The sequence below is a fragment of the Rhinatrema bivittatum genome, chromosome 2, assembly GCF_901001135.1.
Source record: "Rhinatrema bivittatum chromosome 2, aRhiBiv1.1, whole genome shotgun sequence".
NCBI lineage: Eukaryota > Metazoa > Chordata > Amphibia > Gymnophiona > Rhinatrematidae > Rhinatrema > Rhinatrema bivittatum.
In genome coordinates this window covers 56,325,164-56,349,608 of record NC_042616.1, presented here as the reverse complement: position 1 = coordinate 56,349,608, position 24,445 = coordinate 56,325,164, and the positions used below count along the sequence as shown (strand labels likewise).

At 43.0% G+C, this 24,445-nt stretch overlaps 1 protein-coding gene across 3 annotated transcripts in view; it reads right to left on the bottom strand.

The window, feature by feature from the left end:
• SMARCC1 (SWI/SNF related, matrix associated, actin dependent regulator of chromatin subfamily c member 1) overlaps positions 1 to 24,445 on the bottom strand; it is a 557,827-nt gene that overhangs the window by 77,034 nt on the left and 456,348 nt on the right. For all 3 annotated transcript variants that reach the window (XM_029588188.1, XM_029588187.1, XM_029588189.1), the window contains one exon: positions 22,017 to 22,151. In XM_029588188.1, the coding sequence (XP_029444048.1) occupies positions 22,017 to 22,151 (135 nt within the window). The remainder of the gene's footprint in view (positions 1 to 22,016; positions 22,152 to 24,445) is intronic.

Below are 24,445 nucleotides of genomic sequence, written 5' to 3'. Positions count from 1 at the left end.
CCCCTGTGGAGCTTGCCTCCAGCTGGCTGTGCGAGGGGTTCGGCAGAGCTGGCTGCTTCCAGGAGAGGTGGTAAGTTGTGAGAAGCTTTTGAACGGTCCCCTGGAGATTCGGGGGGGGGGGGGGGGCACCCGGGGTGAGTGTAAATTTAAAATTCACTCACCCGGCCCCTCCGTTGACGTCAAGAGGGCTGGCTTAGCTGCAGGTCACGTGGTGTGGATTCCGATCGGAGGCCTTTCTGGTAGGCCTTGAGTTTATCCCCGTTGCTTGCTGTGATTTGGTGGGGGGAGAGCGTCCTGCAGTGTTTCCTCAGCTCAGGCAGCGAAAGCTGTGATGTTGTTCTGCTTTTTTTTTAATTCACTTAAATTATTTTTTTTTAATTCACTTAAATTCTTTTTTTAAATTCACTTAAATTATTTGACTTGTTGACCAAGAAAGCCAGGTTAAGTTAAATACCTTGTTTTCAACTGCATTCTGGAGGCACATGGAGATAAAATGACATGCCAAAGTAGCACAAAGTCAGTGAATTCCTAACTCATGTCCTAGGACTTCTCCTGAATCACAGTAAAGTATTCTAACTCCTGAGACATCACTTTTAAAATGGTAATCCACAACTCCCATAATAATAGAAGGCAAGTACAACTATCAAGATGAATGGAAGGCATGTTTGCAATCCATAAGTGCTGTACAGGAAAAGTACACTGAAATGAAATCTAAAATTAGAAGAAACAAATTGTTTAAAATGGCAGCTTACTTTTTTTTTTTTTTTTTTTAAGTGACAAACCAACAAAAATCTAAACCACCATCAGCGATATATAATTATACTAAAAATAAAAAAACCCCAAACACTTCTGTTTAATCGTTGTACCCAAACCAATCTTATGAAAATTCCTTCTGTGTAAAATTTTTTAATTTTCTCAAATATCTTGAATGAAATTCAATTGTTGAAAAATAATTTAATTTAAATGCCTACACGCTATGTGGGTTAATAATTATTTTCTGATGATATATGCTTTTTTTTAGTTTAAGAACATTATATGAAAATATTGTGATAAGAGAGATGAAGGTTTCATATAAACCGTGTAGGCGTCCCCGCACCTCTATTAGATGATATAATTTTAAACCTCCACCACCTCCTATATGTGAACTATTTTTTTGAAAAACTTTTTTTTAAAAGTTATTTTTGGTATATCTATAATATGTTTAACTGTACCATCCAGTTTATATTGTGCTTGTGCCTGCGGAATCGCATGTTTGATTATTTTCACTACAATTGCCGATGTTCCTTATGTTATAACTCTTGTGGAAACTACCACTAATCTGTAGTAGATATACACAGAAAGTTTATACACAGAAAGATCCCCACGTTTCAGACAAAAATTGTCTTTCCTAAGGGGAATTTTGCTCTGTATACCACAATTGTAACCAGATGTCCATTATTCCACCAATTTTAATGTCGTGAGTATAACTTAGCTTTTATCTTTTACATGATCTCTGCTTACGAACGTTGTTTGCCTGCAGCAATCCAGCCTTGATGGTTAAGCATTCTGGATGTACATTTTTTTTTAGCCTGCAGTTTCCTCCTGTTCCTCTGAGTTTTCAGCTCAATAGGAATTGCCCTCTAATGGGATACATGACCCTTTATTCACAACTATCCACCTGTCATGCAATGCCTTATTTATTTATTTTATTTAACAGTTTTATATACCGAAATTCTTGTATGGGGGTACAAATCAGTTCGGTTTACATTTAACAGAAACAGTGCTTCAGTAAATGAAGCAATTACAGTGAACATTAACATTACAATGAACATTAACAGAGCTTCAAAAGAGAACAATTACAAAGAACTAGAATGGGTGTCAAGGGTAGCCTTAGTGCTACCCTTGACACCCATTCAAGGTTAACACCTGTGGACTCCTGGAAGATCCAGCTAAGCACTGTTCAGGCCCGCTTGCACCCATGCATGTGTCCCTAAACTCATAATCTTCCGCCTGCCAATTGGTTTCAGTTTGCCTCTGGGTAAGTATTCTGCCTGCCAACTACATCCTGATGGTTTTTTAGGGACACAGAGACCCCACAAAACCCAGGGTCACACTGTTCCTAGAAATGCACTGTGGTAACATGGCCAAAGGTGGCTTAGAAAATCAGCCAAGGGAAATAAGGAGGCAGATTTTGGCTGTTCCTTAGGAACAGTTTATTTACGGTGAGAAAACCAAAATCATACAATGCAGCTCACCTTAACTTCAGGTAACACACAGTTCTTAAATGTGGCAGGTCTTAGCATACATAGGGTGGATCTGTCTGCTCCCCAGGGTCTGTTTAAGCCTTCCAGGCCTTGAGCTCTTAAACTCTGGTGAGGGGATCCTCCCTTCACCCAGGACTCCCTGTGTATCTGGAGTTTAAGAGGCCCAGGAGAGACAGCTGTGCCCAATCCTTTAAGATAGTCTGAAGGAGTTTTCTATATCCTCCTTCACATGCACCTATTGATCAAGTGAACAAAAAAAATCTGCAAACAGCCAACAGATAAAACAACAAGGATTCATACAGTTAACACTATTTAGGAAAAGGCAAGTGCCAGTGCCTGAGGACATTCAGGATAGGCTATCCTCATAAAGATATGTAGAAGTGGGAGAGATCTGGTTTCTCTGCACTATCAGCCAAGACTGGAGAGTTCTAGTGGGAACTAGCCCATAACTCATTAGGGTGGTACTGTACAATGAAAAGATAACCCAAAACATTGGCTTCATAACCAATCACAATATAGAATGTTGCAACATTACAACATGGGGAATATGCATTCCAAACCTCGCTTTTGGGTATACAGCAAGTTAATCTGCAGAGTATGCAAGAGTTAGGTTGCCACCTGCCTGTCAGTTCAAGGATTGCAAGGGAAAGGTGGTCTTATTGGGAAACAAAAAGGTCTCAGTAAAAAATTAAGGAACTGCAACAAGCACAAAGATCCCTAATTTGCCACATAAGAACATAAGAAAATGCCATACTGGTTCAGACCAAGGGTCCATCAAGCCCAGCATCCTGTTTCCAACAGTGGCCAATCCAGGCCATATGAACCTGGCAAGTACCCAAAAACTAAGTCTATTCCATGTTATCATTGCTAATGGCAGTGGCTATTCTCTAAGTGAACTTAATATCAGGTAATGGACTTCACCTCCAAGAACTTATCCAATCCTTTTTTAAACACAGCTATACTAACTGCACTAACCACATCCTCTGGCAACAAATTCCAGAGTTTAATTGTGCGTTGTTTTCTCCCCTCTATTCTTCACCTAGCACAGTCACTGTAGTTTTAGCCTTTGGCCGGGGACCACAGACCAGGGCTCCTTATGGAACCAGTAAGCATGCACCCAGAGTCTGGTCAGGTATGTCTCAGCATTGAGTGATAGCTGAGACTCCCTCTTTTCCCAAAGGGATGTGAACATTGCCTCTACAGGATCCTCAACTGGTCAGGGAGACAAAAGACTCAACCTGAGAATCAAACTCAGGACCTCCACATGGAAGCCCACAGCAGCGTCATTGAGCCAGAAGTCTGACCTAAAAAGCTTACATTCTGAAATGCAGACACATCTGTTTAAATAATGAACTCACGAATCCCAGGTTTTTTTTTCCTGTATCACAATATCGTACTGACTTTACTTCAGGATTCCGTTATCCCAGCAAAGCAAGTTTGCTTACCGTAAATGGTGTTTTCCGTAGATAGCAGGGAGTTTAGCCATGCACAGTGGCTGACATCATCCGTGATGTCACGAAGGCGGAGCTACTCTCTTAGCTCGAAGACCTTTGAAGTGCGCCTGCTCTCGGGTTCCTGCCCTCCTCGAGCTCCCTCTCAGTTGGTTTTCCAAGCTAAGTGCTGGTGTAGGTGTTGTGAGGATGGAAAGCTGTCCAGGGAGGTGGGTGGGAGTGCATGGCTAAACTCCCTGCTATCTACGGAAAACACCGTTTACGGTAAGCAAACTTGCTTTTTTCCGGCGATAAGCAGGGCATTTAGCCATGCACAGTGGGAGTCCCAAGCACATAGGTTGCAAAAAGACATTTCCAAATCGAGAAAGTTTTTTTTTTTTTTGCAACCAATGGAAGGTGGACAAGCCCTCAATACTTATGAAAAGTTTTTAGAATTGCAGATCCCAAGGAGGAATCTGAAGCAGACTGCTGACTGAGACAGTAGTGTGATGTAAACATATGAACAGATGACCAGGTTGCTGCTTTGCAAATGTCCTGCATAGGTACTCCTTGAATGTGTGCTATAGAAGCTGCAGTGGTGCTAATCTGATGAGCTTTCACAGAACCAGTAAGAGGCATTTCTTTTGTAGAATAACAGTATTGGATGCAGGCGGTAAGCCAGTTAGAGAGTGTTCTTTTTGATACCGCTTGACCTGGATTGTTTGGGTTGAAGGAGACAAATAACTGAGACGAATGTCTGAGTGAGGCTGTCTTGTTCTTGTAATACGCTAAGGCTCTTTTACAATCTAAAGTATGAAGAGACTTCTGTCGATCGTCAGAGTGTGGTTTTGGGGAAAAAAACGGAAGGGAGATTGTTTCATTTAGGTGAACAGCAGATACTACCTTTGGTAGAAATGAAGGGTGGGTTCGTAAAACCACCTTATCATGGTGAAATTGAAGATATGGAAAACTGATCACTAGCACTTGAAGTTCACTTATTCTTCTGGTCGAAGTGATGGCCACTAGGAAAAGCACCTTCCACGTCAAGAATTTAAGCGTGGAGGTTAACATGGGCTCAAAGGGTGGATTCAACAACGCTTCAAGGACTATGTTAATATCCCATGGTACTATTGGCTTTTTGAAAGGCGGGTGCAGACAAACCAAGCCTTTCATGAACTTGGAGATTAACGGATGGGTAGAGATGGAACAGCCCTCATTCGTGAGATGTAAGCTGCACTAGCACTAAGGTGAACCCTAAGAGAAGTTACTGCCAGGCCTGAGTGGGATAATTGATGGAGATAAGTCAACAGCATCTCACGTGGGCAAGATAGAGGGTCCAGTCTCTGATTGGTGCACCATTTTGAATATCTATTCCATTTGAAGGCATAATTCTTTCTGGTAGAAGGCTTTCGTGATGCGACGAGGACATCCAAAATGTCTGGAGAAAGGTTCAGGGAACTTAGTAACTGCCGTTCAATCTCCATGCTGTCAGATGATGGGAGGACTGCATGTGGTGAATCAGATTTCCTGCATCTTGAGAAAGGAGAAAAGGGTCTTTTGGTAAGAGTATTGGATGAGTGACAGAGATGAAGTAGATAAGGATACCATGGTTGTCTCGGCCACGCTGGAGCAATTAGGATTAGGTCTGATTTGTCCGCAATACATTTTTGGACTGTGCGTGAAATTAGCAGAATGGGAGGAAAAGCATACAGAAGACCTTTTCCCCAAGAAATCAGGAAAGCGTCCTGTGATATTCTGTGCACACTGGGAAGAAGGGAACAAAACTTTTGCACTTTACAATTGTTTTCCAATGCAAAGAGGTCTATGTCCGGAGTTCCCCAGTGTGCGAAAATCTTGTCTGCTTCTACTTGATTGAGCGACCATTCGTGGGGATGGAAAACTCTGCTTAGTTTGTCTGCTCTCATGTTCGCAAGACCTGGAAGGTAGGACGCCTGTAAGAAGATCTTGTTGCGTTCTGCCCATTCCCATATCTGAACTGCTTCCTTGCAAAGTGTCAACGAACCCAATCCCCCTTGTTTGTTGATATAGAACATGGCTACTTGATTGTCAGTATGGATCATTACTGACTTCTCTCGTAACCATGACTGGAATGCCATCAAAGAGTTCTTGACTGCTCTTAATTCCAACAGATTTATTTGGAGAATTTGTTCTGCTGCGGACCAAAGACCTTGAGTATCGAGATGTAAGAGATGGGCACCCCAGCCCTTCGTAGAAGCATCTGTTGCGAGTATTATCTGATGAAGGGGCTTCCTTCTTTCAGAACGGACGGTCGGAGCCACCATTTGATGTCTTTTTTCATGGAGTGTGTCACGCTTACTTTGTGGGACATTTGCTGGGTCAGCTGATTCCACTGAGATTTTAGACCCCACTGGAGATGTCTCATGTGTAGACGGGTATTCTGGAGTACATGAATTGCTGCCGCCATATGACCCAAGAGCACCAGCATTTGACGAGCTGGAACTACTGTCCGACGTAAGAGTCTGAGAAAGGTATTGTAAAGGTTTTGATTCTGTCCAGAGGGAGAAAAGCTCTGGATATTGGTGTTTAAATCAATGCTCCTATGAATTGAATGGATTGGGAAGGATGGAGTTGAGATTTTTTGTAATTCACTATCCATCCCAAGTTTTGTAGACAAAGGAGCATGCATTCCACTTGCTGTTTCAGGAGTTGTGGATTGGGAGATACCAGAAGCCAGTCATCCAAGTAAGGGAATATGTTTATTCCTTGTTTGCGCAAGTGTGCCACAACAACAGCAAGACATTTCGTGAATACTCACGGGGCAGAGGAGAGAGCAAATGGGAGTACTTTTTATTGATAGTGATAACTCGCAACCTGGAAACAAAGGTAACGTAAAAAATCCTTGTGGATTGGTATGTGAGTGTACGCATCCTTTAGATCCAGCGAGCACATCCAGTAGTTATTTATTTACTTTTAACTTTTATATACCGATGTTCCTGTATAGTATACATATAGTATACATAGAAACTGAACTGTTGCTGTGGGGCGGATACAATGAACATGTGGTACAATAAACATGAGAAAACAATGAACATGTGGTACAGTAGAAATAAATTGTAATATAATAGAAACAAAGGGCTATAGATGATGACATTTCAAAATAATCTTTAGGAGAAAGCCGTAAAACGGGAAGAACTGGATTAACTGACAGATAACAGGTAGAGCTAACTTAGCTAGCGGGCAAGTTAAAAAGGAAGAAATCAAACAGAAATGCAACTAAGAACGTTTAGCTTAAAGGTTCATGGAGGGACTAAGAGACTATTAGCAGCGTATTGATCAGCAGCTAGGTTAAGGAATTTATGTAGTCTCTGGCTCCCGGTGTAGTTAAAGAGCCGGGGGATATATGGAGAGCAGGTATGGTTAAGAGGGCTTAGAGTCGAAAAACTAGTCTATAGTTGGACATGACCAGGGGGGCCTCGAAGAGGATTATCTATCCGAAAAGGCCTGGCTGAAAAGCCATGTTTTCAGCTTCTTTTTGAATAACAGAGGGCAGGGTTCTTGGCGGAGTCCGGAGGGAGCGAGTTCCAAAAGGGGAGGGCCAGCTGTGGAAAGGGCACACTTCCTTAATGCGGTTTTAGCAGGTGGGGTATACAAAGTGTCTTTGTATGCTCTTCTGATGGGTCTGTTTGAAATGTGTGGCTGTAGTTGGAAAGTTAGATTGAAAGGGGGGGGGGGGGGAGATATTATGCAAGGCCTTGTGGATCATCATGAGGGCTTTAAAGAGAATCCTGAATTTGATTGGTAACCAGTGAAGGTTCTGAAGGATGGGGGTGATGTGTTCTCTTTTATTGGCGTTGGTGAGAATCCTGGCAGTCGCATTCTGGACCATCTGTAAAGGTTTTATGGTGTTGGCAGGTAGACCCAGAAGAAGGGAGTTGCAGTAGTCAACTTTAGACAAGATGATGGATTGGAGCACCAAGCGGAAGTCATTGAGGTGTAGGAGTGGTTTTAGTTTTCTTAATACCTGCAATTTGAAGAAGCATTCTTTGGTGGTGGTGTTTACGAATTTTTTCAGGTTGAGCTGGTTGTCGAGCAGAACACCCAGGTCTCTCACATGTGATGAGTGATTCACTGATATTTTTGATAGTTGGGAAGAACTTGGGGAGTTGAGAAGAACATTGTTGTTGTCCTGAGCTATTAGAAGGAGCTCTGTCTTGTTGGTATTGAGGACGAGGTTGAGGCTGGTAAGAAGTCGGTTGATTGATTGAAGGCAGCTATTCCAATGAGACCAGGTTTTGTGAAGAGACTCTGTGATAGGGATGAGGATCTGGATGTCGTCCGCAAAGAGGTAGTGAGTTAACTTTAGGTTAGTGAGTAAATGGCAGAGCGGGAGGAGGTAGATGTTGAATAGAGTGGGTGAGAGAGATGATCCCTGGGGGACTCCCAGGTTGGATCTGACTGGGAGTGATTCTTTGTTGTTGATCCTCACCTTGTAAAACCTGTTTTCAAGGAAGGATTTGAACCAATTGAGTGCGGTTCCCTTGATGCCAATGTCTGCTAGTCCCTGTAATAAGATAGTGTGGTTCACGGTGTCGAAGGCCGCAGATAGATCCAGAAGAGCAAGTAGATATGGTTGTCCTTTTTCCAAGTTTAGGAGGATGGTGTCTGAGAGAGAAGATAGTAATGATTCCATGTTTAGTGCCTTGCGGAAGCCAAATTGTGTTGGGGCGAGAATATCATTTTCTTCCAGGTATTCAGATAGTTGTTTGTTTACGATTTTTTCCATGAGTTTGGCGATCATCGGCAAATTCGCTATGGGGCGGAAGTTGGCTGGGTCTGATGGTGATAGGTTGGGTTTTTTTTTTAATAGGGGTTTAAGCATTGCAATCTTGAGTTGGTCTGGAACAAGCCCTTGAGCAAGGGAGCAGTTTATGATATCTGCTATAGGCTTAGCAATGATATTCTAAATGGTGAAGAGCAGGTTGGACGGTATATGGTCTGACGAGGGTTTAAGTTTCTTGAGAATGTTTTCTATTTCTAGAAAAGGTGTAGATTCAAATGAGATTAGTGATGTGTTTCATTGATGACAGGTGGAGAGTGTGGGAGGGGGCAGAGGAATGGGCGCCTTGAGGGGCGTGATAAGGGTGGCAATTTTTTTCTCAAAGTAGTCGGCCAATTCCTTGGCTTTACTGGTGGCTTGGTCAGCTTTGGAAAAATTGTCTTCAATCTATCAACAATCTCCTCAACAACCTAAATCTGGTCCTCAACTCCGCTAAGACTGAACTACTATTTATCTCCTCCAACCCAGACAACCACCCTCCACAAACACACCACAGTTATAATCTCACCCTCACTCAAGTGAGAGATCTGGGAGTAATCCTTGACAACCGCCTTAACTTAAAGACCATGATCAATACAACTACCAAAGATTGCTTCCACAGACTACAGGTGTTGAAAAGACTCAAACCCCTCCTTTATTTACACGACTTTAGGACTGTTCTCCAATCCTTAATATTTGCAAAAATAGATTACTGCAGTGCTCTTCTCACTGGCCTTCCCAACTCATCCATCAAACCACTTCAAATTATACAAAATGCTGCGGCCAGAATTTTAACCAACACCAACCGAAGAGAACATATTACTCCCACTCTCCGAAACCTACACTGGTTACCAATCTACCACAGAATCCTTCACAAATCTCTCACCCTGATACATAAGTCCATCCATAACTATTTTCATCTTGACCTTGAATTCCCTCTCAAACTCCATACTTCCATCAGACCAATTAGAGAAATCCATAAAGGAACGCTACAACCACCTCCAACCAAAGCTATTCACCTCGTCTCGACTAGAGTCCGAGCTTTTTCTTTCGCAGGTCCAAACATCTGGAATAGCCTCCCCGCAGACCTCAGGCTGGAACCATGCCTACTAACATTCAAAAAAAAAACTTAAGACTTGGCTGTTCCAACAAGCCTTCTCGGATCCTTCAGACTCACAATAGACAAACAACCTATTCTCGAGCTACGGAACCATGCTACTATTTCTGTTGCCTATTATTATGATTATCCTAACTCCTCAGATAATATTGTTTCCTGTTTAATCTGAATCCATTACAACTTTTGTGTTTAAGTTATTGCCCTTCTTGGGCCTTTTATTCTTCTTACTTCTAAGCTGTAAAGCCTCCAAGTTTATTGTCCTTGTTTAATGTAACTTACTGCTCTCTTCTGATTATTTTGTACTGTTCCATTTTGTTACAAGTTTCTCTATCCCCCGTTCGATGTAAACCGATCTGATATGGTATTTAACCATGAAGTTCGGTATAGAAAAATGCTAAATAAAATAAATAAATAAATCTGGAATGAGAGGTATGGACAGTTTGGTGAGGGCTGATACGTAGGAGAACAGAGCTTTGACATGGAAGATGAAGTGATGGATCTTTTTTGAGAAGAATTCTCTCTTTGTTCTGTTGATGACATTCATGTAGGCATTTAGGCGGGATTTGTACGCAGCTAGGGTTGTGAAGGAGGGGTTTTTACGCCAAATATGCTCTTTACTTTTAAGATCCTGCTTGAGGGACTTCAGTTCAGGTGTGAAACATGGTTTCCTGTTGTCCCTATCCGGCTGTCGTGTTTTAGTGATCGTTGGGCAGGTTCTTTCGGCTACTTTGCTGGTGATATTGAACCAGGACGAGGTCGCAGTGTTGGCGTCAGAAAGGTCGAGTTGAACTAGTTCATTGGAGAGCTGCGTGCTGAGGAGTTCTCTGGAACAGGGTTTCCTGAATGTTTATTTATTTATTTAAAAACTTTTATATACCGACGTTCAAAGCAATATCACATCGGTTTACAGACAACAGGGGTAAATAAACATATGAACCAACTGAGAAGGATAAAGTTACATTAAACAGGACATGAGTGAACTTGGGCGGTAGGAGAAAAAATAGTAAAGTGATACCGTACCTAAAAGCGAGGTTTTTTTAACCAAAATCAACCTAGCGAAAAAAGAAACTATAGTACATATGTAGTAGCTTGGGGGCATACTACGGCGGAGTGAGGGGGGAGACGGAAAATGGCAGAATGGGAATACATCAGGTATAGGCTTGTTCAAACAGCCAGGTCTTCAGTTTTTTTTTTTTTTTGAAGGTGGCAGTGCAGTGCTCCTGGCGTAGATCTGGTGGCATGGAGTTCCATAAGGTTGGTCCCGCTAATGATATAGCACATTTATTTGTGGAAATGAGATGTGATCGGTTGGAGGTAGGAGTGGCTAAGGATCCTAAGAAAGCAGCTCTGGTTGGTCTGTTGGATGTACGGGTATTGGAAGGCATCATTAAGCCAATGAATGTCATTATTGTGCAGGGTTTCATGGATAATGGTGAGGCTCTTATGGAGAATTCTAGATGAGATAGAGAGCCAATGGAGATCTTTGAGTATTGGGGAGATGTGGTCAGCTCTGCGTGAGTTGGTTAGGACTCTTGCTGCTGAATTTTGCAGCATTTGAAGGGGTTTGAGTGTTGATGCTGGAAGGCCTAGGAGCAGCGAGTTGCAGTAATCTATCTTTGTAAAGATGGTAGCTTGGAGGACTTTTCGGAAGTCAGAATGGTGTAGTAATGGTCTTAGTTTCTTTAGAACCTGTAGTTTGTGAAAACCTTCCTTGGTCATGTTGTTGATATGTTTTTGGAGACTGAGATGGTTATCTAGGGTGAAACCTAGGTCTCTGACATGATGGGAGAAGGAATAGGGGCGTATAGAAAGAGGGGTAATTAAGGCGAGCTGGGGAAATATGAAGGAGCTCAGTTTTTGCTGTATTTACAGCCAGCTTGAGGTTGGTGAGGAGAGAATTGAGGAGAGGCAGTTGTTCCAGGTTGTTAGAGCGTTGGGTACTGAGTCTGTGATAGGGATGAGAATCTGTACATCATCTGCATAGATGAAGTGCGAAAGACCAAGGTCGGCCAAGAGTTGGCATAAGGGCATGAAGTAGATGTTGAAAAGAGTTGGAGAGAGGGAGGAACCTTGAGGTACGCCGTGTGTTAGATTAATCGGGTTCGATTCATGGTTACCAATTTTGACTTTATATTGACGGTTGTTTAAGAATGAAGCGAACCAGCTTAAGGCAGTTCCTGATATACCTATGTCAGTAAGGCGATCAATGAGAATATTGTGGCTGACCCTGTCGAACGCTGACGAGATGTCTAGTAGGGCAAGGATGAACAATTGGCCTTTGTCCATACCCTTGAGAATGGTGTCGGTTAGGGATAACAAAAGTGTTTCAGTGTTGAAAAATTTTCTGAAGCCAAATTGGGAGGGATATAGGAGATTATGGTTTTCAAGGTGGTCTATGAGCTGTGAATTGACAACTCTCTCCAGGAGTTTGGCCAGAAATGGGAGGTTAGATATGGGTCTAAAGTTAGCCGGGACCGAAGTGTCTAGGTTGGGTTTTTTTAGGATGGGTTTGAGGATGGCTTGTTTCAAAGCAGATGGGACCTGACCTAGAGTGAGAGAGCAATTAATGATTTCTGAATGGGGTTTGGCGATTGTGTCTGGTATAGTTAAGAGGGCTTTAGTAGGGATAAAGTCTTCAGGGTGGGTGGAGGGTTTCATCTTCTTTAGTAGAGATGATATCTCCGAGACTGAGGTTGTGTCAAAGGAGACAAAGGAGAGGCCGGAATTTTTGTATTTGGTGAAGGGAGGGGGGGAGGAGGGGGGGGAGCTTAGCAATGAGGTTACTGATTTTGGATTGGAAAAATGCTGCTAATTCATTGCATTTGTCTTTTGCATCGTTGTCTGCTACAAGGGGGGAGGATGGTTTTGTGAGGAGTGAAACGTAGGCAAAGAGGGCCTTAGCATCATATTGTTGACTTATGCTTGTTATTGTTACGATAATCTTTCCTTCCACGCTGCTCCTTGTTATCCCCTTCCCAGTTCACTCTCCCTGTTATCATGTAATTTCAATCCTTTCTGTTCAAATGTAAACCGGTATGATGTCCCCACTAATACCGGTATATAAAAGGTTCTAAATAAATAAATAAATAAATATTGGTAGTGGTGTATTTTTTGAGAATAGTAATCTTTTTTTGTTTGTTGGATTGAGGTTCTGTATGTGTGGAGAGTGTGCTTGTAGTCTGCGAGAGAGGCAGTGGAAGGGCACTTGCGCCACTTCCTTTCTTTGTTACCGAGGTTTTAGGGAAAGTCTGGGGAGGGTGTTCCTTAATCTCTAGGACCGTGGAAATGATCTGGTGATCCGACCATGGGACTGGAGAGCATATTGGGTTGGTAGATAGCGAGATGCCCTCATTTATAAAAATGAGGTCTAAAGTGTGGCCCGCTTTGTAGATCGGACTGTTAACAATTTGTTTGAATCCCATGTGGCAGAGTGCGGCGAGTAGAGTTTCGCAGTTCAAAGAGAATGGCGGGGCGTCCACGTGCAGATTAAAGTCTCCCATCAGGATGGCTGGTTTGTCCGCATTGAAGTATTTCACGATGAGTTCAATAACAGGAGAAGAGTCGGATTCTAGTGTTCCTAAAGGAGCGTATATTAAACAGATTTGAAGAAACTTTGATTTAAAGATGGCAAATTCCAGATTAGTTGTAGCATTTGAGAGATGTAGGGTTAGGCCTAGTCCCTTTTTTGCAGCTAAGAGCAGACCTCCTTCTCTTTTTTTGATTCTGGGAATTGAGAGGAGGTCATAAGTTTGAATGGGGAGCTGATTTATTAACACTGTGTCTGTGGGTTTCAACCAGTTTCTGTGATTACACAAATGTCTGGTTTGGTTTCTATCAGGTAGTCGTTAAGTATGTGAGTTTTCTTGATGATGGATTGGGCGTTGAATAGAGCAAGTGAGAACAGTGAGAGGCCGAGTATTTGTGTGAATGGTGAGATCATGATGGGTATGAGCCTCTGTTGTCGGCTGGAAGGAAGAACAATTGATTTTGGCCGTCTGGCCAAGTGATTGTAAATTATGGGGATAGCGAAGGAACGCATCCTGGAGAAGATGAGAGGTGTTGATCAGGCAGAAGGAACTGGTGAGGAGAGAGGGCAGAGCCAGCGGTGGCTGGTGAGGGCAGGGGTCAATCCGAACTGTGCTTGAATGATCAGCCTCAGATTGGAGAATAGAGTTCCGGTAGAGCTAAGGGGCCTGGCCAGGAGTTAAGTTCCGTAGGATGCCGGATGAGTGCGAATTGAATGCTGGATTAATGCTGGATCTGAATGACTGCAGAATGAGTGTTGGGACAAAATGAGTGCTGGACGAAAGCTGGGAAGATGAAGCAAGAGTGAGTTGAAGCTGGGGTTGCTTGAATGATTGCTGGTCGTGGTGACTGAAGAGATAGTAGTTGGTTTGATGAGGTCTGAAACAAATGTTGATGTGAGAAAATGTGAGAAATTGTGATTGCAGCAAGATAGAGGTTGCGGCTGCACTAAGGGGCTGCACGAAGGAGCGCACAAAGGGGCCTGCCCCTTTGTTGTGCATCTTTGGCGCGCGACGCTCGGCGCCTAGCAGCCACGTTGATTTAAAGGCCAGTCGGGGCTGTCCCCCGATTGGCTGTTCGGCGGCCGGCTTTCCTGATTGGCTCCCGCGCGAAGAGGCCCGAGTCCCGAGTCAGGGCTGCCTCGTGGTCGGCGCTGGCGGCAGCTGTGGGTAAGAATGCAGGTTTGAAGGCCTTACCCCGGAGGGTCTCCGGCGCTGAACGCGCAGCCCTGGCTTGCACTCGATGCGCTCCATTCGCCGCGTTGAAGAGGGCTCTGCCTGGCTGCCGCGTTGATTTAAAGGCCAGTCGGGGCTGTCCCCCGATTGGCTGTTCGGCGGCTGGCTTTCCTGATTGGCTCCCGTGCGAAGAGGAAGAGGCCTGAGTCCAGAGTCAGAGCTGCCTTGTGGTCGGTGCTGGCGGCGGCTGTGGGTAAGAGTGCGGGTTTAAAGACCACCAGGGCACTGGAGCAACCGTTTTCCCCCCATCCAGCATCAGCAACTAGAAAGCTGGGGGGGGGGGGGGGGGGGAGGGGAGGAGCAGGGGTTGGTTTATTGACCTCCCCAATCAAATTCTGCTGCCCTTGACTAGTCTTTCCCATACAACCCCTTCCCCAATGAGATGCCAAAATAATTCCCGGCTGAACCGTTCTCTCCAGGTTTTATAGCAGATGCGTTTTGTGGGAATTATGGACTGGTTAGGGGAGTACTTAACAGTATGGCAAGTTATACTGGGCTGCAGGTGGCATACCTGTGCAAAAATCTGCCTCACCAACTGAAGCCAACTTTTCAAATTGATCCCCCCCCTTCCTGGACACAGTGAAGGACTTTGCTCAATTCTGGGAGGTGCTCAACACTCATTGCACCCACAGAGCTGACCCCTGTGCACAGCCGCATGCAATTGTCCTCTGCAGGAGACTCCCGGCTGCCCTACCAGCGGCTTCCTTACCCACGAGCACCCTCATGGCGGCCGTTGCTGCTAAAGAAGCGACATTCACTTGTAGAAAGGGAAGTACTGTTTTGAGAGAAGTCTTTGAATTTTTCTCTTGTGAGGTCTTTGTTTAGGGCTCGAAAGTCTAAAATAGGGCGTAGGCCTCCCGACTTCTTGGGAATGAGGAAATATTGGGAGTAGAAATTGTTCTCCTTCTGAGAAGAGGGGATTGGCTGGATTGCCCTCTGGCGAAGGAGAATGGAAACTTCCGTCATGAGAGAAGGGACTTGATTTTGGGGAGTCTTGGAAGTGATGAGATGTGGAAGAGTTGGGAAGGAGCTGAAATGTAGCTGGTATCCTTGAAGTATAATCCTTAACACCCATCAATCTGTGGTAATTGTGGACCACTGGGAATGAAATAAGGATAGTCTCCCACCACGTGAACTGTTGCTGTGGCAAGATGATTTAAAAAGACTGCTTTGGCGTCTGTTGAGAGGCTTGTGGTTTTTATGGTCTTTGTCCTTGAAGCTGGGATTGCTGTCTCTGAGTTTGGTAAGGCTGTTGCTTATAACTAGGTTAGTAAGGTTGATAGTAGCGGTATGGTCTGCGATAGTGGTAACCTCTTCTATATTGACCCAAGAAGTGTTTAGATGTTGAAGGCGTATCCAGAGGTGTCGTTAAAGAGTGAACCGCTATATTCTGTTCTTTAATAAGAGACACTGTCTCTCGTAGCTTCTCTCCAAAGAGGTTATCTGGTCTGCAAGGCAAATTGGTTAGCCTGTCATGTATGTCTTCTCTATTACTGCTGGCCTTGAGCCATGCCAGACGTCTAGCAGAAATGGAAGTAGCTGATGATTTATTTATTTATTTGAGTGTTTTTGTATACCGGGATACGTTGGGAACATCATCTCGGTTCACAGGTAACTTAAAAATAGCAACAAGCTTTACAAAGAACAAGGAATAGAGTGAAGGTTAATAATAAAGGTAACAAAGAAATTCCAACAGGAAACACAACAGGTTTTGTTACACAACAGGTAACACAACAACAGGTAACAGGTAACAGGTTTTGTAACACAACAGGTAACACAACAGGTTTTGATGATCTCGCAGAGGTGTCAAAGGCTTCATATGATGTCCGCAACAAGTGACGTAAGCCTTCCTGCAGATACCGGAAGGGTTGAGGCAGTGGAGCATCTCCTTGTGAAGTAGTGAGGAATGGCTGAAGCTGTTGAGTACAATTGAATAAATATTGTATAATGTAAAATTGGTGGTGGTTAATTCTACAATTAAGCATAGAAATTTGGTAAATTTTCTTTGCAAAGTCATCTAGGAGTTTATTGTCCTTTCCGGGAGATGTGTTGGAGTATAGTCTGTTTTTCTTGGCTCTCTTCATTGCCGATTCAACGACTATTGAATTGTGAGGAAGCTGTACGTTTGAATAGTAGGAAGTTTTTTGCATCCTGTATTTTAAATCTATTTTCTTAGAAATAGAGGGAAGAAGGTGTGGAGTATCCCAAGCTTTATCCATAAGACCCTCCAAGATTTGGTGGGGAGGTAGAGCAGTTGGTTCAGATGGAACGACTAGTATTTGGAGAATCCCCATAACTTCAGATCTTGGGTCTGGAAGTTTTCGAGTTTCTATATTTAAGGCTAACCCCAGTTTCTCTAGGAATTTAGCGTAAGTTAAATCTTCCGGTGATAAAGTTGGTTGAGGAAGATCTTGTGGGGGGTCTGATGGAATACCTGTTGAACGTCCAGGCGATGATACCGGAGAAGGATCTGGTGAGATAGTGTGAACAGAAGAGAGAGGTAATTGTTGTGGAGATGGCAGGTTATGAGATGGATCCGGAGACCCCTGCGGTGATGTAGGAATCTGAGGATCTAGTGGTAAAACGTGAGAATCAGATGGTAAACCATGAAAAAATGTATGTAACAGCGTAGTTATTTGAGACATTGTCTCTTCAGCTGTTTGACGATGTGGATGGACAGGTAATCTGGTCGATTTTTTTGATCATTTAGACAGCGTCCTAGGGACTGATGAATGAGGAGACCTTGGTCTCTTTTTGGATTGTTTAGGACGAGCTCCACGATCTGGGGATGATTCCCAGCCCCCTGGAGAGTCCTCAATAATAACATCTGACAAAACTGATAAAGGAGAGTGATGACCTCCTTGCTGAGATGGAGTTATAGTATGTTTAGTCTTTGACAGAGATTTCCCCGATTTATTTGGAATTGTTGGTGTTGAGACTGGTTTTTCCGGTTGCGGGGGAGAAGGCTTTTTAGTTTTTTTGAGGTAATTGCGTCGTAGACTGATGAGATGCGTCGTGGTGAGTCGTAGAAATCGACTTCTTCGATGGAGTTGATGCATGCGTCGGACGAGGTATCGACGCAGAACGCGACGCTGGTTTTAACGGCACATGTGTCGTAGTCTGCGGAGCGGTCGAAGTATGCATGAACGCTGACGCAGTATGCGACGCATGGCCCTCCGAAGCCGAGTGCGCGCATCGAGGTGCCTCGGATCGGGGTTTTTGCCTACCCGGGGAGGACTTAGTCGATCGATCATCCGTCGGAGAGGGGGCATATGTTTGCCTCAATCTCTCCATCTTTTCCTTCCGTTGTCTTCTGGCCCGTGGGTTCATTTTTCTACAGCCCCTGCACGCTGCCTGATCATGGTCAGGACCGAGGCATAAATAGCAATAATTATGGCCTGTCGGTCACCGACATAATTTTGCCGCAGGTACAATACTTAAAACCTGGGTTTTTTGGCATCCTGTCTTCTTTTTCTGTCGTTGTCCATCGCGATGATTTGGAAAAAATTATTTTTTTTTTTTTAATTTTAGTCAGGGCGAGAGTAGCACACATGTCCGTGTGTAACCGCGGAAAACTAAAACTGAGAGGGAGCTCGAGGAGCGCGGGAACCCGAGAGCAGGCGCACTTCAAAGCTCTTCGAGCTAAGAGAGTAGCTCCGTTTTTGTGACATCATGGATGACGTCACCCACTGTGCATGGCTAAATGCCCTGCTTATCGCCGGAAAAAATATGATATTGTGCAGACCTGAGAATATGATTCAATAAATATATACACCAGGATGGCACACACGTCTTATAGTAATGACTTGAATCTGCTGGATGTAGACTGCAGCCTACTTGCTGCAATGTCAGCTAGGAATAGACAAGGCCTGGATGCCCTACAAGTAGTGTTCCTCAGGAAACTGGTGAAACATGTCCACTAGACAGAAGGCTATGTTGGTGCTGGTATTGATGAATGGAGACATTGTCACTGACCCCATGGTAAGAGAAAATTTAGGTTCTAGTGATCAATATACTGCAGGACTAGACATCTCCCATCCTGGAGCGCCACAATCAGATCTGCATGTACTATATTTGCATACACTGGAGGCAGAGCATGCAAATTCATTTTATGCATATTCATTGTGATTATCCTAAAAACCAGATCTGTTTGTGGCACTCCAGGACTGAAGTTGCCTACATCTGGTTCTATATTAAACTTCAAACTGAACCACAGTAGAAGTAGGATCTTAGATTTCAGGAGAGCTGGATTTTAAGACACATTATATTTAGAGATACAAAGGGGGAAAAGCACAACATTTTGGGAAGAAACAAGTGAGATTGGAAAAATAATTTTCATTTATGTTTAAAACTATTTGTTCTTAAACATGAAATACTTAGTATATATTTGTCCAGTTTGTTAAAATCAGCTTAAAAAGAATACTACACTAATTCTGAATATTTAAAAAAAATACATATCAGATATCATCATCTCGAGGTCTCTCTCCTGGTTGGTGCATATTGGATCCTCATCTTCCATCATGTACCACTCTCAGATTTCTGAACCCCAAAATGCATGTCTCTGCACTTTGTTGCACTGAAATTTAACTGCTAAGCATTTGACCACTCCTCAAGCTTTTTTTAAGATCACTTCTCAATCTGTCTACTTCCTCAGGGGTGTCCTTAAATCCTCTGAGATATAATCACATCTGTCTTCTTAGTGAATTCCGGTTATCAGTAACCTCTGTTGTCCATCATTCAACCAATTTCTAATTCAGTCTGCCACCTTGAAACCCACCCACAGGCTGCTGTTTATTAATGAGCCTTCTCTGTGGGACAGTATCAAAAGCTTTACTAAAATCCAAGTACACCACATTCTCTAGTCACTCAATTGGATCTATTTGACATAGTCTGCCTCTGGTAAGCCCATGCTGCCTTGGATTGCCACTTGATTGCAGGTAATTGACTATCTTTTCCTTCAGTCTCTCCATTTATTTCTCACCATTGAAGGAAGACTAATTAGCAAGAAGTTTCTAACCTCCTCTCTGCTACTACTTTTAAGAAGAGGGACCATATCTGTCCTTCTTCAGTCCCATAAAACCACTCCCATTTCCAAACATCTAATGAACAGGTCCTTCATCAGACCTGCCAGAACCTCTCTGAGCTCCTTTAATGTACTAGGGTGCATCATATCTGGCCTCATAGCTTTATTCACTTTTGTTTTGATAGTTACACACACACACACATTACTTCCAAAAATGGGGTCACATCCACCTTAGTCCCCATATGTATCCCTGCCAACCATCAGTGATCCTTCTCCAAAGTCATTGTCAGGCAATATAGAACAAAAGTATTTGTTTAACATTTCTGCATTGTTTCTCTTCACACATTGCTTTCCTTTGCCTTTCAATCTTATAGTTCTACCTCTGGCCTTTTTCCTTACTCTGACATGTGAAAACAGTTTTGTCATGTTGCTTTACTGTTTTAGCTATCTTTTCTTCCACTTGTGTTTTTGCAGCCCTGAATTTTTAGTCTTAATTTCACTAAATATCCTTCCTTGTGTTATTCTTTGAGATCCTTTGCACTTTCTGAATGCTAATCTTTTTTCTTTTACTTATTCAGTCACCTCTTTGGAAAATATTGTTTTCCTTTTCCTCTTATTCTATATTAATTTTCCTTACAAAGATTGGTTGCCACTTTTATAGCTCCTTTTAGTTTAGCTTACTGTTCCACTACCTTACCTATCTCCTCCCATCTTGCCAGTGTCTCTTTAAGATGCTTGGTAATTTTTAAATCATTTTTATCTATTCTTCTCCCCTCCATCACCAACTCATTTTTTACCTTGTTGGCCTGTATGCTTCAAATAGATTCCCCCCCCTCTGTCTTATTCAAATTCAGCCAAAAAACCCACCTTTCTGAAGCTGCTTTTAAATTTTATCCCCTGGTTCTCCTGACCATAGCCTTGTTGGTTTTAACTATTTTCTTAATAAATGAAATACCCATTGTCTTATTTATCCTATACATTTGCCTTGACTAGACTGTAAGCTCCATAAGGAAGAGACTTCAGTGTATTATTTAAGCCAGCTGTTTACACTTTACCATCCAACTCGTACATTATGGTCCTTCAGTCAGCATCTACTGGAGATACCAACACTATGAGAAGCTCGACACCAAGAGACTAGTAATAAGGCTTTATCTGTAATTGGGCCAAGATTGTGGAATGAGTTGCCCATGGATTTGCATTCCCTTCAAGATTTGAAAATGTTATGAAAAATGCATACAGCTTTTTTTTATTTAGAGAAGCCTTTTCTGATGTTTAGAAAATATGCTATTGGTTAAGAGTTTTAAATTGTATGTTTTGTGTTTTGTTTTACAATTGTTTTTATGTTGAATTTGGAAACCGCCATGTTTTGAAGGAACATCGGGCAGCGCTTTTGCGAGCCTCTTTAATGGATTTGAGTGAAGTGCAGCGGCTAAGTGGCTTCCCCTGATGAAGAAGAAATTCGAAACTTGGCCTTGTTGGGGTTATTCGTGCCAATGGTCACAACGACGTTTTGGGATTCGTGCTCAAGTCAGATTTACCTGTTTGGATTTTGGAATAATTTTGGCGAACTGTGATCCTCTGTGCTGCTTTTCACATTTTTTCATGAAGCATTTTGAAATAATATTTTAGAAAAACAATACAAAAAATTAACAAAAAATCATTTTTGAGAAATAAAAATGATTTTAGGGTGGATGGTGGTGCTCATGATTAAAAAGCTAAACAAGGTACACCGGGATGGTGCCCTAAAAATTTTATGAAGCATCTCTTACACTCTTTAAAAATTTTTCCTTGATAAACTTTTTTTCTTGGTAACCAATTGGTGAGTTATGTCTTAATGTGAAAAGTGTTGTTTCAAGCAAGTTTTGAACCAATTTGGTTTTGAATTTAACAAAAAGGATAAACATCTATGATTTATTAATACCCAAAAGGGTTAATTAGTGCGGGTTTTTGTGGTGCTATTTTCAATAAATACCCCTACTGTGTGTGGATTGGCAGAGTTTCAGTGTCTAATTTTTATTATAGGCAATTTTTAAAAAATAAATAAAAATATTTATACAGCACTGTGTATATCTAGTAGCACTACAGAAATAAGCAGTAATAGCGGTAGTAGAAGTACGGATTACAGCAGCCATTAGACGTCAGTAGTGTTCATTCCTGGACTTGATAAAGAAGAAGGGAGGAAAGAAAAGGATCTGTGTTCTTGGGCCTCTTCTCAGATCCTAATTGAGGAAGATTAATGTGCCCTCAATGTTAAATTGCTAATGGCTAGTGCAGCTAATAGGTCCCTTTGATACAGATGCAGTCTGTGCCAATGGGGATGGGCTGGACTTTGGGGTTTTGCCAAAGATGCCAAGGAGTCTCAGCCATCGCTGTTTGATGACCCAGTGTTGATAATATTAATGCTGTCGTAACTAGAGACATCGTATCCTAGACCCATACGTCTTTTCCAGTCCCATTTTTCTATGATCCTAGAAGAACATAATACTTCCCTTGGACAGAGATTATCCTGCAGTCTAATATACTTTTTGAATGGTTAAAAGAACGAGGTAAAACTAATTGTCAAGCTACAGGACTGCAAAAGTGTAAAACATGTCCATGTCAGTTAGCATATTGTGGTTATCTCTATACTGAGTATCTATACTTACAGCCTCTTTTTCTCTGTCCATAATGGTTTCCAGCTCTTCAAAATGACGAAGTTTGATCTCAAGTTTCTTCATTTGCGTTTCCACCAGGAGAGCAACAAGGGACTTGATCTTTCTCTCTTCCACTGCTGCTAGATGCTGCAGATAAAGAATGCCTTTTATTCACAGAGAAGCTGCAAGGTAATTATCAGATCAGATGCTTTACACCAGAAATATCATAAAAATATCACTAAAATCCATAGGGAGGAAGCAAAATTAAACAAGCAAATTTACAAATAATGAGAATTTACTACTTACCTGATAATTTCCTTTTTTTAGGACAATCAGATGAATCCAGAAAAAGTGGATTATGCACTTCTACCAGCAGATGGAGACAGAGCAAACTGATGTCATACTATATATATACCCCTGCAGTGACATCAGCCTGCCAGTATTCTCTTCAAAAGCAACTGTGGACAGACTAGCAAAAAACCTGATTAAAAACAAATAGCCATTTCGATACTCGGCCAACAGGCAACACTGAGCTCAGATAAGAATGTAATAACATTAGTCTAGGGACTGGACTAACACTTATCAATAATCCTTGTAATACGTAGTCACACACAGGAGGACCATGCTACAATCATTCGGCAGCCAAGGGAGGGAAGCTGGATTCATCTGACTGTCCTAAAGAAAAGGAAATTATCAGGTAAGTAGTAATTTCTCATTTCTTAGCATCCAATCAGATGAATCCAGAACAAGTGGGATGTACCCAAGCTACTCCAGAATAGGATGGGAGGCTGCCCGCGGTCCAGTCAAAACCGCACGTGCAAAGGGCTGCATTCCTCCTGGACCTGCACATCCAGACGATAAAACCTGGAAAAGGTGCATAAGGAGGACCACTCGGCAAATGTCAACAGGAGACAGCAACCTAACTTCTGCCCATGACACTACCTGAGCCCTAGTGGAATGAACCCTAACCTAACTAGGTAACGGCTGGCCAGCATCAACGTATGCTGCAGAGGCTATCGTAGCCCACAGGCCAGTTCTCCTTGTTTAGTACTGCCATGAAGAACAAACAGGCGATCTGTTTTCCGTAAAGGTTCAGTAATCTCCAGATACCAGATGATAGGTCTCTTGACATCCAAGGGTCGCAACAGATGATACTCCGCTACGTCCCTCTCTCTATCTAGGGACAGCAGGGAGATGGACTGATTCAAATGAAACTCTGTGACCACCTTCGTAAACAAAAAAAAAAAAGAAGAAGAAACAAGTACACAGATGTATTGCCCCTGGGGTCACCTGGAGAAAAGCTTCCCAGCAAGACATGACCCGCAGCTCAGAAACTCTCCACACAAACTGCCACAAGAAACACAGTTTTCAAGGTCAGTAAGCACAAGGACAGGCTATGCATTAGTTTAAATGCAGGATCTGCTCAGAAATCCAAGACCAAATTTAGATTCCATAAAGGTACTGGAAATTGCAAGGAAGGACGAAGATGTTTCAGGAAATGGGCCACATCAGGATGAGCCGATAAGGAACCACCATTCACCTGGCCCCTGAAATAGGCGAGAGCCACTATTTGTACATTTAAGGAATTAAGGGCCAAACCTTTATTCAAGCCATCCTGCAAAATTTCCAAAATGAGTGGGATCTTGGTTGAATGAGGAAGAGTACCTTGATCCACACACCAGGCCTCAAACACTCGGTAAACTTGCACATAGGCCAAGGAAGTGGAGAACTTTCTAGCCCTAAGCTAGGTGGAAATCACTGTCACAGAGTATTTACGTTTCAACAATCGAGCGCTCTCAAGGGCTATACTGTAAGACAAAACAGATCTTTGCGATGAACTGGATCCTGACTTAGCAGGTTCCTGTGTGCCTGAAGTTGAAGGGGAGGGTCCCCCAGGAGCCGCCGCAAATCCGCATACCATAGCCTCCTGGGTCAATCCAGAGCAACCAAGAGCACCATCCCTCTGTTGCGCTCAATCCTTTGGATCAATCTGCCCAACATAGGCCATGAATGAGAGGCATACAGCAACTTGTCTTCCGGCCACTCCTGCACTAGGGCATCGATCCCCAATGACTTCGGATCTCTCCTGTATCTGAAAAATCGCGGAACATTTGCACTGCAAGAAGTTGTCAGGAAGTGTGGGAACAGGCGACCCCATCAATTCGGAATCAGCTGAAATGCCTTGTCTGACAAGGCCCATTCTGCTGAGAAAGTGTGCTTTTAATTGTCCTTTTCTGCTATGTGTGAGGCTGAGATAATCTGGAGACGCACTTCTGCCTATTCCATAAGCTGATCTATTTCCTGCGACATTTGCTGGCTCTTGGTTCCTCCCTGCCAATTGATATAAGCCACAGCGGTTGCACTGTCCGACATTATCGGACCGATTGACCCTGCAGCCTGTCGCTGAACTGCAAACATGCCAACTGGACCACTATGGCTTC